This window comes from Oncorhynchus kisutch, linkage group LG3 (genome assembly GCF_002021735.2).
Source record: "Oncorhynchus kisutch isolate 150728-3 linkage group LG3, Okis_V2, whole genome shotgun sequence".
NCBI lineage: Eukaryota > Metazoa > Chordata > Actinopteri > Salmoniformes > Salmonidae > Oncorhynchus > Oncorhynchus kisutch.
Genome location: NC_034176.2, coordinates 63,962,467 through 63,976,356, shown reverse-complemented (window position 1 = coordinate 63,976,356; position 13,890 = coordinate 63,962,467). Strand labels below are relative to the sequence as shown.

At 45.5% G+C, this 13,890-nt stretch overlaps 1 protein-coding gene across 2 annotated transcripts in view; it reads right to left on the bottom strand.

Moving 5' to 3' along the window:
- Positions 1 to 13,890, bottom strand: part of LOC109887227 (AT-rich interactive domain-containing protein 3B) — a 76,836-nt gene that overhangs the window by 7,633 nt on the left and 55,313 nt on the right. For both annotated transcript variants that reach the window (XM_031810600.1, XM_031810595.1), the window contains exon 5: positions 1,171 to 1,354. In XM_031810600.1, coding sequence (XP_031666460.1) covers positions 1,171 to 1,354 — 184 coding nt within the window. The remainder of the gene's footprint in view (positions 1 to 1,170; positions 1,355 to 13,890) is intronic.

Here is a 13,890-nt window from a genome sequence, read left to right as displayed (position 1 = left end):
CTACAGCATACAATGACATTCTAGACGATTCTGTGCTTCCAACATTGTGGCAACAGTTTGGGGAAGGCCCTTTCCTGTTTCAGCATGACAATGCCCCCGTGCACAAAACAGAAATTGTTTGTTGAGATCGGTGTGGAAGAACTTGACTGGCCTGCACAGAGCCCTGACCTCAACCCCATCAAACACCTTTGGGATGAATTCGAACGCCAACTGCAAGCCAGGCCTAATCGCCCAACATCAGTGCCCCACCTCCCTAATGCTCTTGTGGCTGAATGGAAGCAAGTTCCTGCAGCAATGTTCCAACATCTACTGGAAAGACTTCCCTGAAGAGTCAGCAAAGGGGGGGACCAACTCCATGTTAATGCTCGTGACTTTGGAATGAGATGTTGGACGAGCAGGTGTTCACATAATTTTGTTGATGCAGTGGCAGAGAGGTCAAATAGCTAACTAACAGAGACCATGGTATGTAACAGCCTGAGTGTGCAGTAGCATTAGCAGCATAGGTATTTTTCCACCTCATAAAAATGTATAAAAGCGAAGCGCATAATGGAGAGAGAGAGAGAGAGAACACCGAGGATCAATACAGAGTGAAGAGCACTATCCATTAGATAAGACCAGTGGACCGTTGCTGCTGGAGAGAACAGGCAGGCTGAGTAGGCCAGTAAGCATTAAAAATACATAAAGGTTCATTAAGGTTCTCTGGTATACAGGCAGTAGTATAGAGAGCTAAAGCCCTACACAGGGGCTTACAGAACGCAGAGCGCTCGCCCCTCAGTGAAAGCCCACCTCAATTGTTGTGAACTCTGGCCCAAATCACATCACAAAATCTATTGGATCAATGGGCTCCTCACCTGTGGTGTAATGGATGGAGGATGGAATGCAGTGAGAGAGGTGAGTAGTTAAAAGAGAGGGATGTACACACACAGTCAGGATGAATGGACACATGCAGACAGACACAGCCTTCATAGAAAGAGAGAGACACAGATACACACCATAGGGACACATGACGAAGCAGAATGGGAGAAAAAGAGAGACACAGATACACACCATAGGGACACATGACGAAGCAGAATGGGAGAAAGAGAGAGACACAGATACACATGACGAAGCAGAATGGGAGAAAGAGAGAGAGAGAGAGAGAGAGAGAGAGAGAGAGAGAGAGAGACTTACTGTGTGCGAAGTGTGAAGGCAGCAGAGGTGATAGAGGTGGGCAGGCTGAGGCCCTTGGTAATCTCTCTCCAGATCTTCTTGTTGATGACCTCCACCAGGCCGCCCTTCTCCGTCACCAGCTTGTAAAGCATGTACAGGTCCAGAACCTGCTTGGCCATGATGGGGATGCGGTTCACTGGAGTCCCTGAAGGTAGAACCACACACATCAATATGGATCCAAATATCCTGTTAAAGTGACATTGCTGAAGGAGCTGGAATGGATGAAGAGGTTTGTTGCACATTTGAACAACTTTTTAAAAAAGTGAACATTGTTTAGATTTTTCCTCTGAATATTTTCATAGCACTGTAACATGCTTTGAAAAGTTAATTGTAACAGAAACGGTACGCGATCTTCTATTATTGAAAGTACATTTTCACCCCACATTGTTTGCTGAAACAAATACCCAGATGATATCGTTACTGCTCTCGGTGACAGAGGCCCATAACTCAAAGAGCCGGTTGGATTAGACTGGGAAACGTAAACACATCGGTATAAAATGACAAAGAGAACATATTAGCCAAGTTAAGGCAAAGACAGCTGGACCTGGAAAGAGGGATTTGCAAAAAACAAAGTGAACCTGCTCCAGACGTTTGATACAGATGCATTAATCTGGTTAACAGCTTATCTGCAGTAAAGCGTGTAGAAAGTGTGTGTGTCGGGGGGGTGAGGTGTAACCCTGGCCTAGAAAAAAGTGCTACGCGCCACTCTCTAGTCCTGACATGTCGGGGGGGATTGTAGGCCTGTTAATCTTTGGGCGGGGGGGCATGGATAGCCTGGTATAATGAAGCTTATTTAGGGGATTGTGCAGAGTAAATCCACACCCCTCGGCTGTTAGCTGTTGTGCTAGTGCTGCCCGGGGCCTGGTGCAGAGTGGTTGCTGAGTAGAGAGGACGGCCAGGCGGAAGCCAGGCCAGCTTTGTGTCACAGTGGTTAATAGCAGCCAATCCTCCCAGCCTCCGCAGGATGCTAGCAGCTCTAACCTGGAATAAGACCCATTAATGTATTTTTCAAATAGCAATATGATCAGGCCAGGAGAGGAGATAAGCCCTGGTCCTGATTCAAAGTCTCAAGTTAGCAGCAGCCAGTCAGTCCAGTCCTCCGAGGCACAGGTTGTCTTTAATTAAACCATTAGAATCGTTGGCTCTGACTGGAGGACACATGGGCTAGCGTGTGTAAGTGTTGCTAGCTAACTCTGGGATTGGCTGCAGAGGCATAACCTCATCACATGTCAGAGAGGAACATGTGTTGTAAAACACTGCAAACCCTTACGACTAGGGTTGCACATTTTGGGGAATATTTTGGGGAACTTTTCATGGGAATTAACAGGAATAGATGGGAATTAACAGAAATATATGCAAATTAATATGAATACCATTTAAATGTAGATGTTTTTTTGCATTGGATATATTTACCATATCATATGGAGACCGAAACAAACTTTTTACTTTATCATAAGTAGACATAATTGCAAATTATTAAATCCAACCAATAGAAATAAAAAGCTATTTAGCTACGAATTGAACTTCAATTAAATTAGTTGACTTATGGAATAATTTCACTGAACAACCAAAAGGGAATATTGAATGATCCCCAATGATCCATCGCATCTCCCAAAAACGTTTTCAACATACATCTGTAAAATGATAGTCTACAAACTAAAGCTTAATTTTTCTTCCTCTCAGGCTTCCATATCTTCTCCCTGGGCCTTCTCAATGTCCACCTCTTGAACATCACACTCTTGAGGCCTCATCTTCACTGTCACTTTCCAACCTGGTTGAGGATGGCTCGTTGTCAGGCTCAAAATGCCTCACATTTGTCCGGATAGCCACCAATTTTTCAACCCTTGTATTGGTCATCCTGTTGCGTGTGTTCCCAAACAAAGACCACTTGCGCTCTGAGGTGGCTGATGTTGGTTGGATTTGGAGGATGATGGAGGCAACAGGGGAAAGAGCCTCAGATCCACAAAGTCCCTTCCACCAGGTGGCTGATGAGATATGTTGGCACGACTGCCTTATTACATCTCCATCCCAAAGCCCTTGCTTGGAAGTGTACTTTGCCAGACTGCCAAGGACCTTGCCCTCATCCAGGCCAAGGTGGCGAGACACGTTAATGATGACACCATAGGCCTTGTTGATCTCTGCACCAGACAGGATGCTCTTGCCAGCATACTTGGGGTTCAACATGCTTTTTGATGCATTTCAGAACTGCAGTTTCCTCTGCTTGGAGCAACAGTGAAGTGGGCAGGGCAGTATGGATTTCTTCTCTTACATCTGCATGCAGAGTCTAAACATCAGACAGGATGGCATTGTCTCCCTCAATCCATGCAAAGGCTACTGCTATAATCCCAAAATACATCATGCAGGAGGATCCTCTTGATGGGGCTGTCCATATGAGCAGACTGATATGGCAATTTCTTGGAGAGACTCCTTCCCCTCAAGGAGACTGTCAAACATGATGACAACACCACCCCAATGAGTGGCAGCTTCAATGTGGTGCTCTTATTCTTCTCACTTTGCTTGGTGAGGTAGATTGTGAAGGGTCATCAAGTTATAGCAGCAAACCTAACCATTTCCTTGGCTCTCTTGTAGAGTGTATCCATTGTTTTCAGTGCCATGATGTCCTTGAGGAGCAGATTCAATGAATGAGCAGCACAGCCAATGGGTGTGATGTGAGGGTAGGAGCCCTCCACTTTAGACCAAACATGCCATCATGTTCGCAGCATTGTCTGTCACCAGTCCAAATACTTTCTGTGGTCCAAGGTCATTGATGACTGCCTTCAGCTCATCTGCAATGTAGAGACCGGTGTGTCTGTTGTCCCTTGTGTCTGTGCTCTTGTAGAATACTGGTTGAGGGGTGGAGATGTAGTTAATTATTCCTTGCCCACGAACATTCGACTACCGATCAGTAGATGATTGCAATACAGTCTGCTTTCTCTATGATTTGCTTGACCTGCACTTGAACACTGCATCCAGCAAATTAGTAGATAAAGCATGTCTGGTTGGAGGGGTGTATGCTGGGCGAAGAACATTCAGAAATCTCTTCCAATACACATTGCCTGTGAGCAGAGATTAACCAGTTGCATACACAGCTCGAGCAAGACATTCATCAGCATTTCTCTGACTACGTTCCTCCATTGAGTCTAAAAAACTTCTGATTCCAGGAGGACCATGAGCTGTTGCTGATTCATCATTTTCACTTCAAATGGAAGTAGAGGGACTTTTATCAGAGGTTGCGTGTTGTGAGCGCTGAGGGAACTTTATGCACTTGGTCAGATGATTCTGCATCTTTGTTACATTCTTCACATATGATTTGGCACAGTATTCGCAAATGTACACAGCTTTTCCTTCTACATTAGCTGCAGTGAAATGTATCCACACATCAGATAGTGCCCGTGGCATTTTCCATGCTAAGATTAGAAGGGAAAAAAAGAGTTAAAAAACAACAAATCCAATTCCATGTACAGATAAATAGTTAAGCAGTTAGATTAAACAACTCCTTTGTAAGATAAATGTTTTAAAATGAAACAGGAGAATTAACACTCAGTTAGCAGGCTCAAGCAAGCTAAAACCCACATGGTAGCAAAAACTAACTAGCAGAAAATATTTTAACACACTTTGCTGAAGGCTACTATTTACTAGTTAACAAAAAATCATGTGTGTCATATAAAATATATTCACCCCACCCAGTATTGAAATCAAAACGAGAAAGCATGTAGTCCTTGGCTCAGACAGTGTAGTATTGTGGGCTCAGTAGCATCTAATTAGTGTGCAAGATCTTGAGAATAAGCTGTACAGTACATGTGATGGAAGAATGCACTGTGCATGCAGAGGGTTGCAATTCCATTGAATTGGGGATAGTTTAACCAAAATATGCCACAAGACCTAGAATTTCCGTATGTGTATCCCACAAAAACTTTTTTGTTGAATTTAAGCTAAATTCCCTAAATTCCCAGGCTTAACTTCCCATGGAAAATTTCCAGGAAAAATCCTTGAAATTTACCAAAAAGTTTCTGAATCTTTGCAACCCTACTTACGACTAAAGCCTATATACAGTAGGCCATCAACAAAGCCAGCGGTAACTACAGCTAGCTAAGCTAGGAAATCAAAATCCACTACACCTATGAGACAGTGGGAATAGTCTCAGCTTTTCCCGGAATTCAACATTCTGATCTCTGGAGACAATTAACAGACTCCGAAACAGATGACACCTTTGCCAAAATAGCCACTTTCTCATCTATAGTACTGTAGTAGTAGTATTGAGTAGTAATAAATAAAACAAATCTGAAAGGAGAAACAGACATTTCACAAAACTAGGGTACAATATACACATAATATGAACTTTAGATGGTCCATGGCCGCTAGGACATATCAGTTTCCTGTAAGATTGAGGAAGTGCCAACAGCCCACTAATGTGTCTGGAGTCCTATCTCTCTGTGTGGTGGATGAGATGACATCAGGCAGGATGTTTGATTAGCACAGAGAGCATGGTGTCACTACCACCAGCCACCAGAGAGAGAGACGGAGAGAGGCTGGGTAGAGGGTAGATAGAACAGGAGGCAGAAGCCCAGCCCGACCCAGCGCTTCCAGAACATACTGCTTATCAAAAGCAGAAGGAATGTGGTGTAACAGGCCGGCCTGAGCCCTGGTCAGGCCACAGTTATTTAATGCAGCGCTGCAAGGACATCAATCCTGCATCAAACAATTAGTACAACTGCAGGGGTCAGAGGTTGGCCAGGGGTTATTGATGTCTGAATTAAAGTGCAGGTCAGCAAGAAGCCGTTTTCATACACAGCCAGCCGTATGTCCCCCTGGACAATGAGGCCAGAACAGATAAGCACAATAGACCTGACCTGCACTGACAACCCAGCATTTAGGCTTTAATTCACATCAATGCCTCTATTCCATTCCAGCGCACTAATATCAATGATAGGAATAGGACCATCAGGAAGCGATGTAGAGAAGTGTTTTTTTTTTGCAAGAATCAGTATTTTAATTTAGACAATAGATTTTTTTCCTCTGAAGCAGATATTCTGCCTGTGTAAACAAAATACAAAATGCTACAATAAACCTAACGCTACAATAAACCTAACGCTACAATAAACCTAACGCTACAGAATCAAATGAACACGTTTCAACAGGATCTGCTGAAATGTGAGCAAACTGCAACAACCCATTTATGAAAATGATTAAATTACGTAATTAACCAAAGCCCCTTCAGCTGGACTGGAGGAGATAGAGAAACATTAGTGAGAACTAACAACCCACCAGTCTTTGGTGATAAACATCTGCTCTAGCTCTTTTGGGCCTGTGGGCACAATCACTTTAAACACGTTTTAATATGGGAATCACCACCCCAGAGTCAGTCGATGTAGAAATGAGTAGCAGAGCAGCGTAGCCATGATAGCAGGCCACATATTGAACAGCTGAAGCATTAGCTCATGCTAGCGTTAATGTAGGCCACTATTGGCTGCTTTCTCTCAAAGGGCAGCAGGGATTTGTCCACTGCAGCACCGAAACGATTTGTAATTGGCTACAGGCTTCACCTCCCATCATCCTTTGCCCTGGACTGATTTCCCCCCTGGGACAGGGCCATCAGGAGGCGAATGATTAATGGCTGTGGAGGTCAGAGGTCATGGTGGTGGGAAGTGCTGTGGTGGTGAAGGCTCCCCGAGCCACTCCCTAACTCCTTCCTCCATTCGCAGTACTTCCAGTGTTCAGACAGGGCCAGAGCCCAACAGAGAGAGGCCCATAGTGGCAGGAAGGGCCAGGAGGCAGCCACCTCTCACCCCACTGGGAGGGAGTTACAGTACAGTAATTGAGGCATTATTGTCAGTAGTGGGCACAGCCCAGCTTAGAAGACACTACGCTGGATAGAGAACAAGATCAAAAAGAGGGAGACCAGCCTACTGCAGTCTGAACCAGTCAGTTAGCGAGTCACAGTTCCAGGGGAGAAAACAGAACATTTAAAAACACCAATGAGACTGGTGTTGAAGCATCCCTTTGTCACATGATAAGTATAACCCCCTTCCCCCTGCACCATCCACACTGCCCCCTACAGTTCCAAGGATGCGATCCATCTCCATGTGACAAAAAACAAAAAGGTCATTACATGATGATCCCTGACCATTTTTTTGTAAACCAGCTGTCTGCATTAAATAATTCTATAATAAATAAATGAACTGGCTCTTATGCCGGCATCGTAAATTAAATATAGCTGATTTCACATTACTCGCATTCCAGCTGACAGGGGCTGGGGAGAGGAGACAGGAAATGCATTTTTTTACAGAATGTGCTGCCACGAGGTGTGGGATTTCACTACCATCCACCTCTTTGGAGTGAGGGAGGAGGAAAAGAGGAAGGAAAGAGTGGATGGAGAGAGAGGTGAGAAAGAGAGAGAAACAAGGGCAGGCAGGAGCACATTTATAAGCCCATCCTTATCTAAAGGATATATCGCTTTCTGTGGACCTCCCTCCCCCTTTCTCTATATACACACACACCCACCCCCCCCCCCCAAGCTCAGAGAGGGAAGGAGCGGATGAGGTGGATGGGACAGCCAGCTGGATAAAGACTGGATTACTGCTATAAGGTGTCAGCCGGAACACAAATGGCCTCTGCCTCATGTCAGTGTCCCCCCCCCCCCAGACCCCTTTGGATCCACCACCAGCAACATCCCAGATTAGACCAAACAAGGGCCTACAGCTCCCCACCACTGTTCTGCCTCTCTGTCTCAGACCCACTACAGTCTACAAGCAGCCTTTACTGCTCCTACTGAGTGTTTAGTTTACCCAGGGACCCAAGGCCATTTGGTTTACATGTTCATATGTTGAGCCTGGTATTGTCAGGGCCTGCTATGCTGGAGCAGCGTTTGTTTGATATTTAATTATCCTGGGCCGAGGGACATAGAAGGTAAAGTCCAACGACGGTATGGAATTCTTCAGCTATCTTTAGTCTGGGGAGAGCCATTCATATGCATCACATGACTGACCAATTCATATCAAGTGGTACGGAATATGTATGTGGACACACAGCAGCCAAACGGCCCTCCTATCTATAGCGAGAGTTAAGATGACCCCCTATATATATGTAGGAGGCCAATAACACCAGGCAGGCGGGGATATAAAAGCACAGCTGGTGCCGGCCAGGCCCCGGGGGAGGAGGGGGTAGTGTCTCGTGACAAACCATGACACAGAAATCCCACAACAAACATTTGAAGAGTAAATTGCAAAGAGACCTTCCATTATATGTTAAACTCAATACACAACATGTAAATCACTAGATTGAAGCCTGGGTAACGAGAGCCTTTTTTATTTATAGGACAAATCCTTTGATACAGTCTTGTCAATGATAAAGGAACAACAGCAACAACTCACGGAGTAGACCGTGATCTGGCTGCAGTCCAAAATGGGGACGGTAATCTCTCTCTCTCTCATTGGGAACGATTAGCTCAGTAAGAAGATCAGCGATAAAAGGGGTGAGAGAAGGAGCAAAAGAGAGGGAGAAAGAAAGATTAAAAAAAGAGAGAGAGAGAAACATGACTCCCTCTCTCTCGGGTCATAAAGATGGGTCACCTGGTGAATTGGGGGAGGGGGATTGAAAGGGTGGAATGTGGATAACGCGAAAAGTGAGACAGCCACTTCAACTGTAACCCAAATCCCTTTGGTCCCTCGAGGCCCTGGTCTGGCTTGGACTACTGGCTGACTGGACTCTAATCATCAGTCCATCAGATAAAGAGGTGATCAAACCATAGCCTACACTTTTACATTTGTATTCAGTTTCAGTAGTCTAATATCACCAAATTGCGCTGGTGGGTAAATGTATTTTTTTAAGCAAAAATTGGCTTGGTGTCGAAATTTGACGAACACATTACTAGACGGCTTTTCGATCTCCACTGTGCTTCTACGTTTACTCTCCCCGACAAAGTATAAAACGTCATCATTCTCGCCTGAGGTAATAAGAGAGAAATCACCGGTCTGAAATCAGCTGCTCCTCAAATAACAGAAGAACTGGGCTGCTGCAGTGACCACAGAGGTGGCCAACTAGAACAGGGCTGGTTTAGAGGGTAGGTAGGGGACAGAAACCTCTCCCCCCACTGGCAGGAGGACCATTGACAGGGTCTCAGTGGACCTCTGCCCGCCCCCCCCCCCACTCTTCTCTTTGTAACACAGATAACTGCTCTAATCAATGGACACCCAGATTGACAGATAAAGCCATCAGCTGGCGAGCCAATTTGGACCTCAGCAAGAGGTGATCAATAAAGGAGCATCAGCTGCTGTGGACTGGGGATAGCATAGGGTGTGGAGGAGAGAAAACCAGGTACTCCTCACAACGCAATACAAAACCCTCTATGGTAACTGCTGATTGTTTCATTCCAGCTCAAGGTTCCAGTCTCCATACATGGACCATATGGGCTGACATTGTAACCTAGAGAAAGCAATAAAAAGTAGAAGGTCTAGGATCGATACTGTAGCACTGACTGTGTGCGTAAATGAGTACAACAGGCTCTTATGAGACATCCTTCGTCCACCGACAGTACAGACATATGTCATTCTTTGTTTCTCTTGGAAACCCAATGTGTACCCGTACATTACTGAAACGTATGTAACAGTACTATATAAACCATACTGTATGTCAGCGCCGGGCTATTGTGCTGGTGAAGATCTCCATCGGGGGCCATTAACTATCTCAGTCCATCCATCACTGGATGGACAGGACAAAGAGAGAACTATAGAGATGTTACATTAACATTACAACATTCAGATTGAAACCTTGTCAAATAGAGAAGGGAATTGTCACGTCTATTCATTCTGTTTCTGTCTGCAACATTTACATCACTAAATACATCCCACAACCAAGTGGATTGATTCAGGAAAGGGGGGGGGGGGGAGAAAGACACACACAAAAAAGGGCGGGCCCCTGATGGTACCGAAACTAAACAAATAAGATAGAGTAGATTCCCATCGAGCCAACATCAGGAAAACCCCAATTTCCTTTGGTTTTGATGTGGGGGAAAAAAGAGGACTGATGGGTCTGCCTGTGGATGAGCCTGCATCTAAATACGGCTTTGTAATTTAGGCGGGCGAGGTTTTAAAATTACCCAAGACAATCTCAGACCTCTAACATATCAACACGCTGACCACATCTTTGATCAAAGAGAGAAATGTCTGCAGCTAAGAATACTTGTCGGCATCTGTCTACATTCTAGAAGGCATTTATTATAAAGCAGTGGCTCAGACTGCGCTGGGCTGGGGTTGGCCCTGCGGTTCGCACTCTTTCCTCCCTCAGGAGACCAATCTACTCTGTCAGCCCATCCCCAGCTCCTGCCTGGACCAGCCCCAGACCCAAGTTGCGTCTCAAACAGCACCATATGCCCCATGTATTGCACAACTTTTAACCTCACTAGGGTACGTGGGATGCTAGCCCCACCTGGCCAACATCCAGTGAAATTGCAGAGCGCCAAATTCAAAAACAGAAATACTCATTATTAAAATTCATAAAACATACAAGTGTTATACATCGGTTTAAAGATTAACTTCTTGTTAATCCAACCACGGTGTCAGATTTAAAAAAGGCTTTACGGCAAAAGCATAATATGCGATTATCTGAGAACAGCGCCAAGCAGACAAATCATTACAAACAGTTACCAGCCAAGTAGAGGAGTTACACAAATCAGAAATAGCGATAAAATTAATCACTTACCTTTGATGATCTTCATATGGTTGCACTCACAAGACTCCCATTTACTCAATAAATGTTTGTTTTGTTCGCGCATTTTGTTCAGTAATCCACAGGCTCATACGCAGTCACAATAGGCAGACAAAAAATCCAATGGTATCCATAACGTTCGTAGAATTATAATCAATTATATTTCAACCGGACAATAACGTCGTCAATATAAAAGGTAAACAAGAAAGGCGTGCTCTCAGTCGCACGCATGAAAAAGCTCTGGGACACTGTAGGGTCCACTCATTCAGAGTGGTCTTACTCTCTCATTTTTCAGAACACAAGCCTGAAACAATTTCTAAAGACTGTTGACATCTAGTGGCAGCCATAGGAAGTGCAATTTGAGTCCTAAGTCAATGGATAATGTAATGGCATTCAATAGAAAACTACAAACATAAAAAAATCCCACTTCCTGGATGGATTTTTCTCAGGTTATCACCTGCCAAATCAGTTCTGTTATACTCACAGATATTATTTTAACAGTTTTGGAAACTTTAGTGTTTTTTATTCAAATCTACCAATTATATGCATATGCTAGCTTCTGGGCCTGAGTAGCAGGCAGTTTACTTTGGGCACGCTTTTCATCCAGAGGTGAAAATAGTGCCCCCTACCCTAGTGAAGTTAACCAGGGCACAGGTCAAAAGTAGTGCTCATAGGGCTCAGTTTAAAAGTTGTCAACTATATAGGGAATAGGGTGCTGTTTGGGACACACCCCCAGTGTCTTCCCCAGTGACGGATCGCTCATTTCCAGGGGAAATGAAAGACTGTGGCCTTGTTTCCACACATGCAGGCCTGATGCCTCCCTTCACTCCACTCCCCCTCTGATGCCTCTGTAGTTGTGGCACCCTCTCCCCCCTCCCCTTTCCCTGTGCCTCCCCTGTCTGTTGGTTACCTTAATCCCTCATGCCCTCCTCCCTCGCAGTCCAGACACGTGGCAGTCTTTCCCTCGTCTGCTGTCCATCAGTGTTCCCCCTATCAAAAAGGCGGGCCCCCCCAGTTTTAGGGGCTCATTAATCATTCTCTGTAGGACAGGAGGCCCCTTAATCCAGCCCCTCCCCCCACCGCCTGCCCTGCGCACTAACCTCGGCCCCTATCCCCCATGGTCTTATCAGGTTTCAGTGGCTGTAACTGTAGCACAATAAACAGAGGGAAAAGGGGGTGATGAGAGGAGCGGGGGAGGGAGGAGGACAGAGAGAGGGATTTTTCAGTACCATCACATTTCTATTCTGGCCCCAGTCACTGTTCTTTACAGCCATGTTTCACACTTCTCATCAGGAACTGAATCTGTGAGCTAGTCATCTATATAACATCTTGCTACACTCATGGTTGCTACACTCATGGTTGAGTTAGTAGTGTAGTGAAACCAGAATGAAATTCAAATAAATGGTTTCTAAATCAGTGCACCATATGAGTAGCCTGACGTTTTACCACCTCTCAGACCAGCGGGGGAGGTTCGACTCAACAGGTTTGGATTCAGTTGGAAACCATTTTGCTCACACAACACCTACTATAATAGTATGGACAGATGTGCTCATACGACAGAGTGTGCAAAACTCTCAGGCAAGTCATTTCCAGAAACTGTTAAATGAAAATAAAGCCCTATTAAACAGGCCACAGAATGTTCCCATTGTAGCTCTGCTATAGTGTGTGTGTACGTACAGCACAGCGAGCCTCCCTGTCCTGTATGGGGGGTGGGGTAGCCCTGTAGTGTGAGTGCTAGCCCTGCTCAGTGGTAATATAATGCATACATGGATCCCCAAGAGCCCATTCATGGTGTAATTGTAGAGGACAGAGCACTCCGTCTCTGGGTTACTGTTAGGGACTTCCTCACGTCCCCCGCTGGGCATCTACTGTTCCCACGCCACTACACTACCCAGCGCTGGCCGCCGACACATCGCCAAGCCAATGTGGCCGGCCCTCAGTAAACACAGCTGACTGACAGACAACCTGGTAACATTAAGGCGGTTAGGGCACAACTACTGCACGCCTCGAGATTCAGTCACTAGCCAATAGGCCTGGCTGTGCTGAGCTACTGTAGTTCAAAGAGAAGCCTGCCTTCAACAAATCCAAATCAATTCAGAGGTTATTAGTCACATGCACAGGGTCGCAGATGTAATTGCAGGGTACAGTGAAATTCTTAAGCTAACAATACAGGTTAAAATGAAGTGAATGAAACAAAATAAGTAAAATAATAGAATATAAAAAGATCACAAGGCAGCAGGGTTGGCGCCCCCCCTTGGGTTGTGCCGTGGCGGAGATCTTTGTGGGCTATACTCGGCCTTGTCTCAGGATGGTAAGTTGGTGGTTGAAGATATCCTGCTAGTGGTGTGGGGGCTGTGCTTTGGCAAAGTGGGTGGGGTCATATCCTTCCTGTTTGGCCCTGTCCGGGGGTGTCATCGGATGGGGCCACAGTGTCTCCTGACCCCTCCTGTCTCAGCCTCCAGTATTTATGCTGCAGTAGTTTATGTGTCGGGGGGCTAGGGTCAGTTTGTTATACCTGGAGTACTTCTCCTGTCCTATCCGGTGTCCTGTGTGAATTTAAGTATGCTCTCTCTAATTCTCTCTTTCTTTCTCTCTCTCGGAGGACCTGGGCCCTAGGACCATGCCGCAGGACTACCTGACATGATGACTCCTTGCTGTCCCCAGTCCACCTGGCCGTGCTGCTGCTCCAGTTTCAACTGTTCTGCCTGTGATTATTATTATTTGACCATGCTGGTCATTTATGAACATTTGAACATCTTGGCCATGTTCTGTTATAATCTCCACCCGGCACAGCCAGAAGAGGACTGGCCACCCCACATAGCCTGGTTCCTCTCTAGGTTTCTTCCTAGGTTTTGGCCTTTCTAGGGAGTTTTCCCTAGCCACCGTGCTTCTACACCTGCATTTCTTGCTGTTTGGGGTTTTAGGCTGGGTTTCTGTACAGCACTTTGAGATATCAGCTGATGTACGAAGGGCTATATA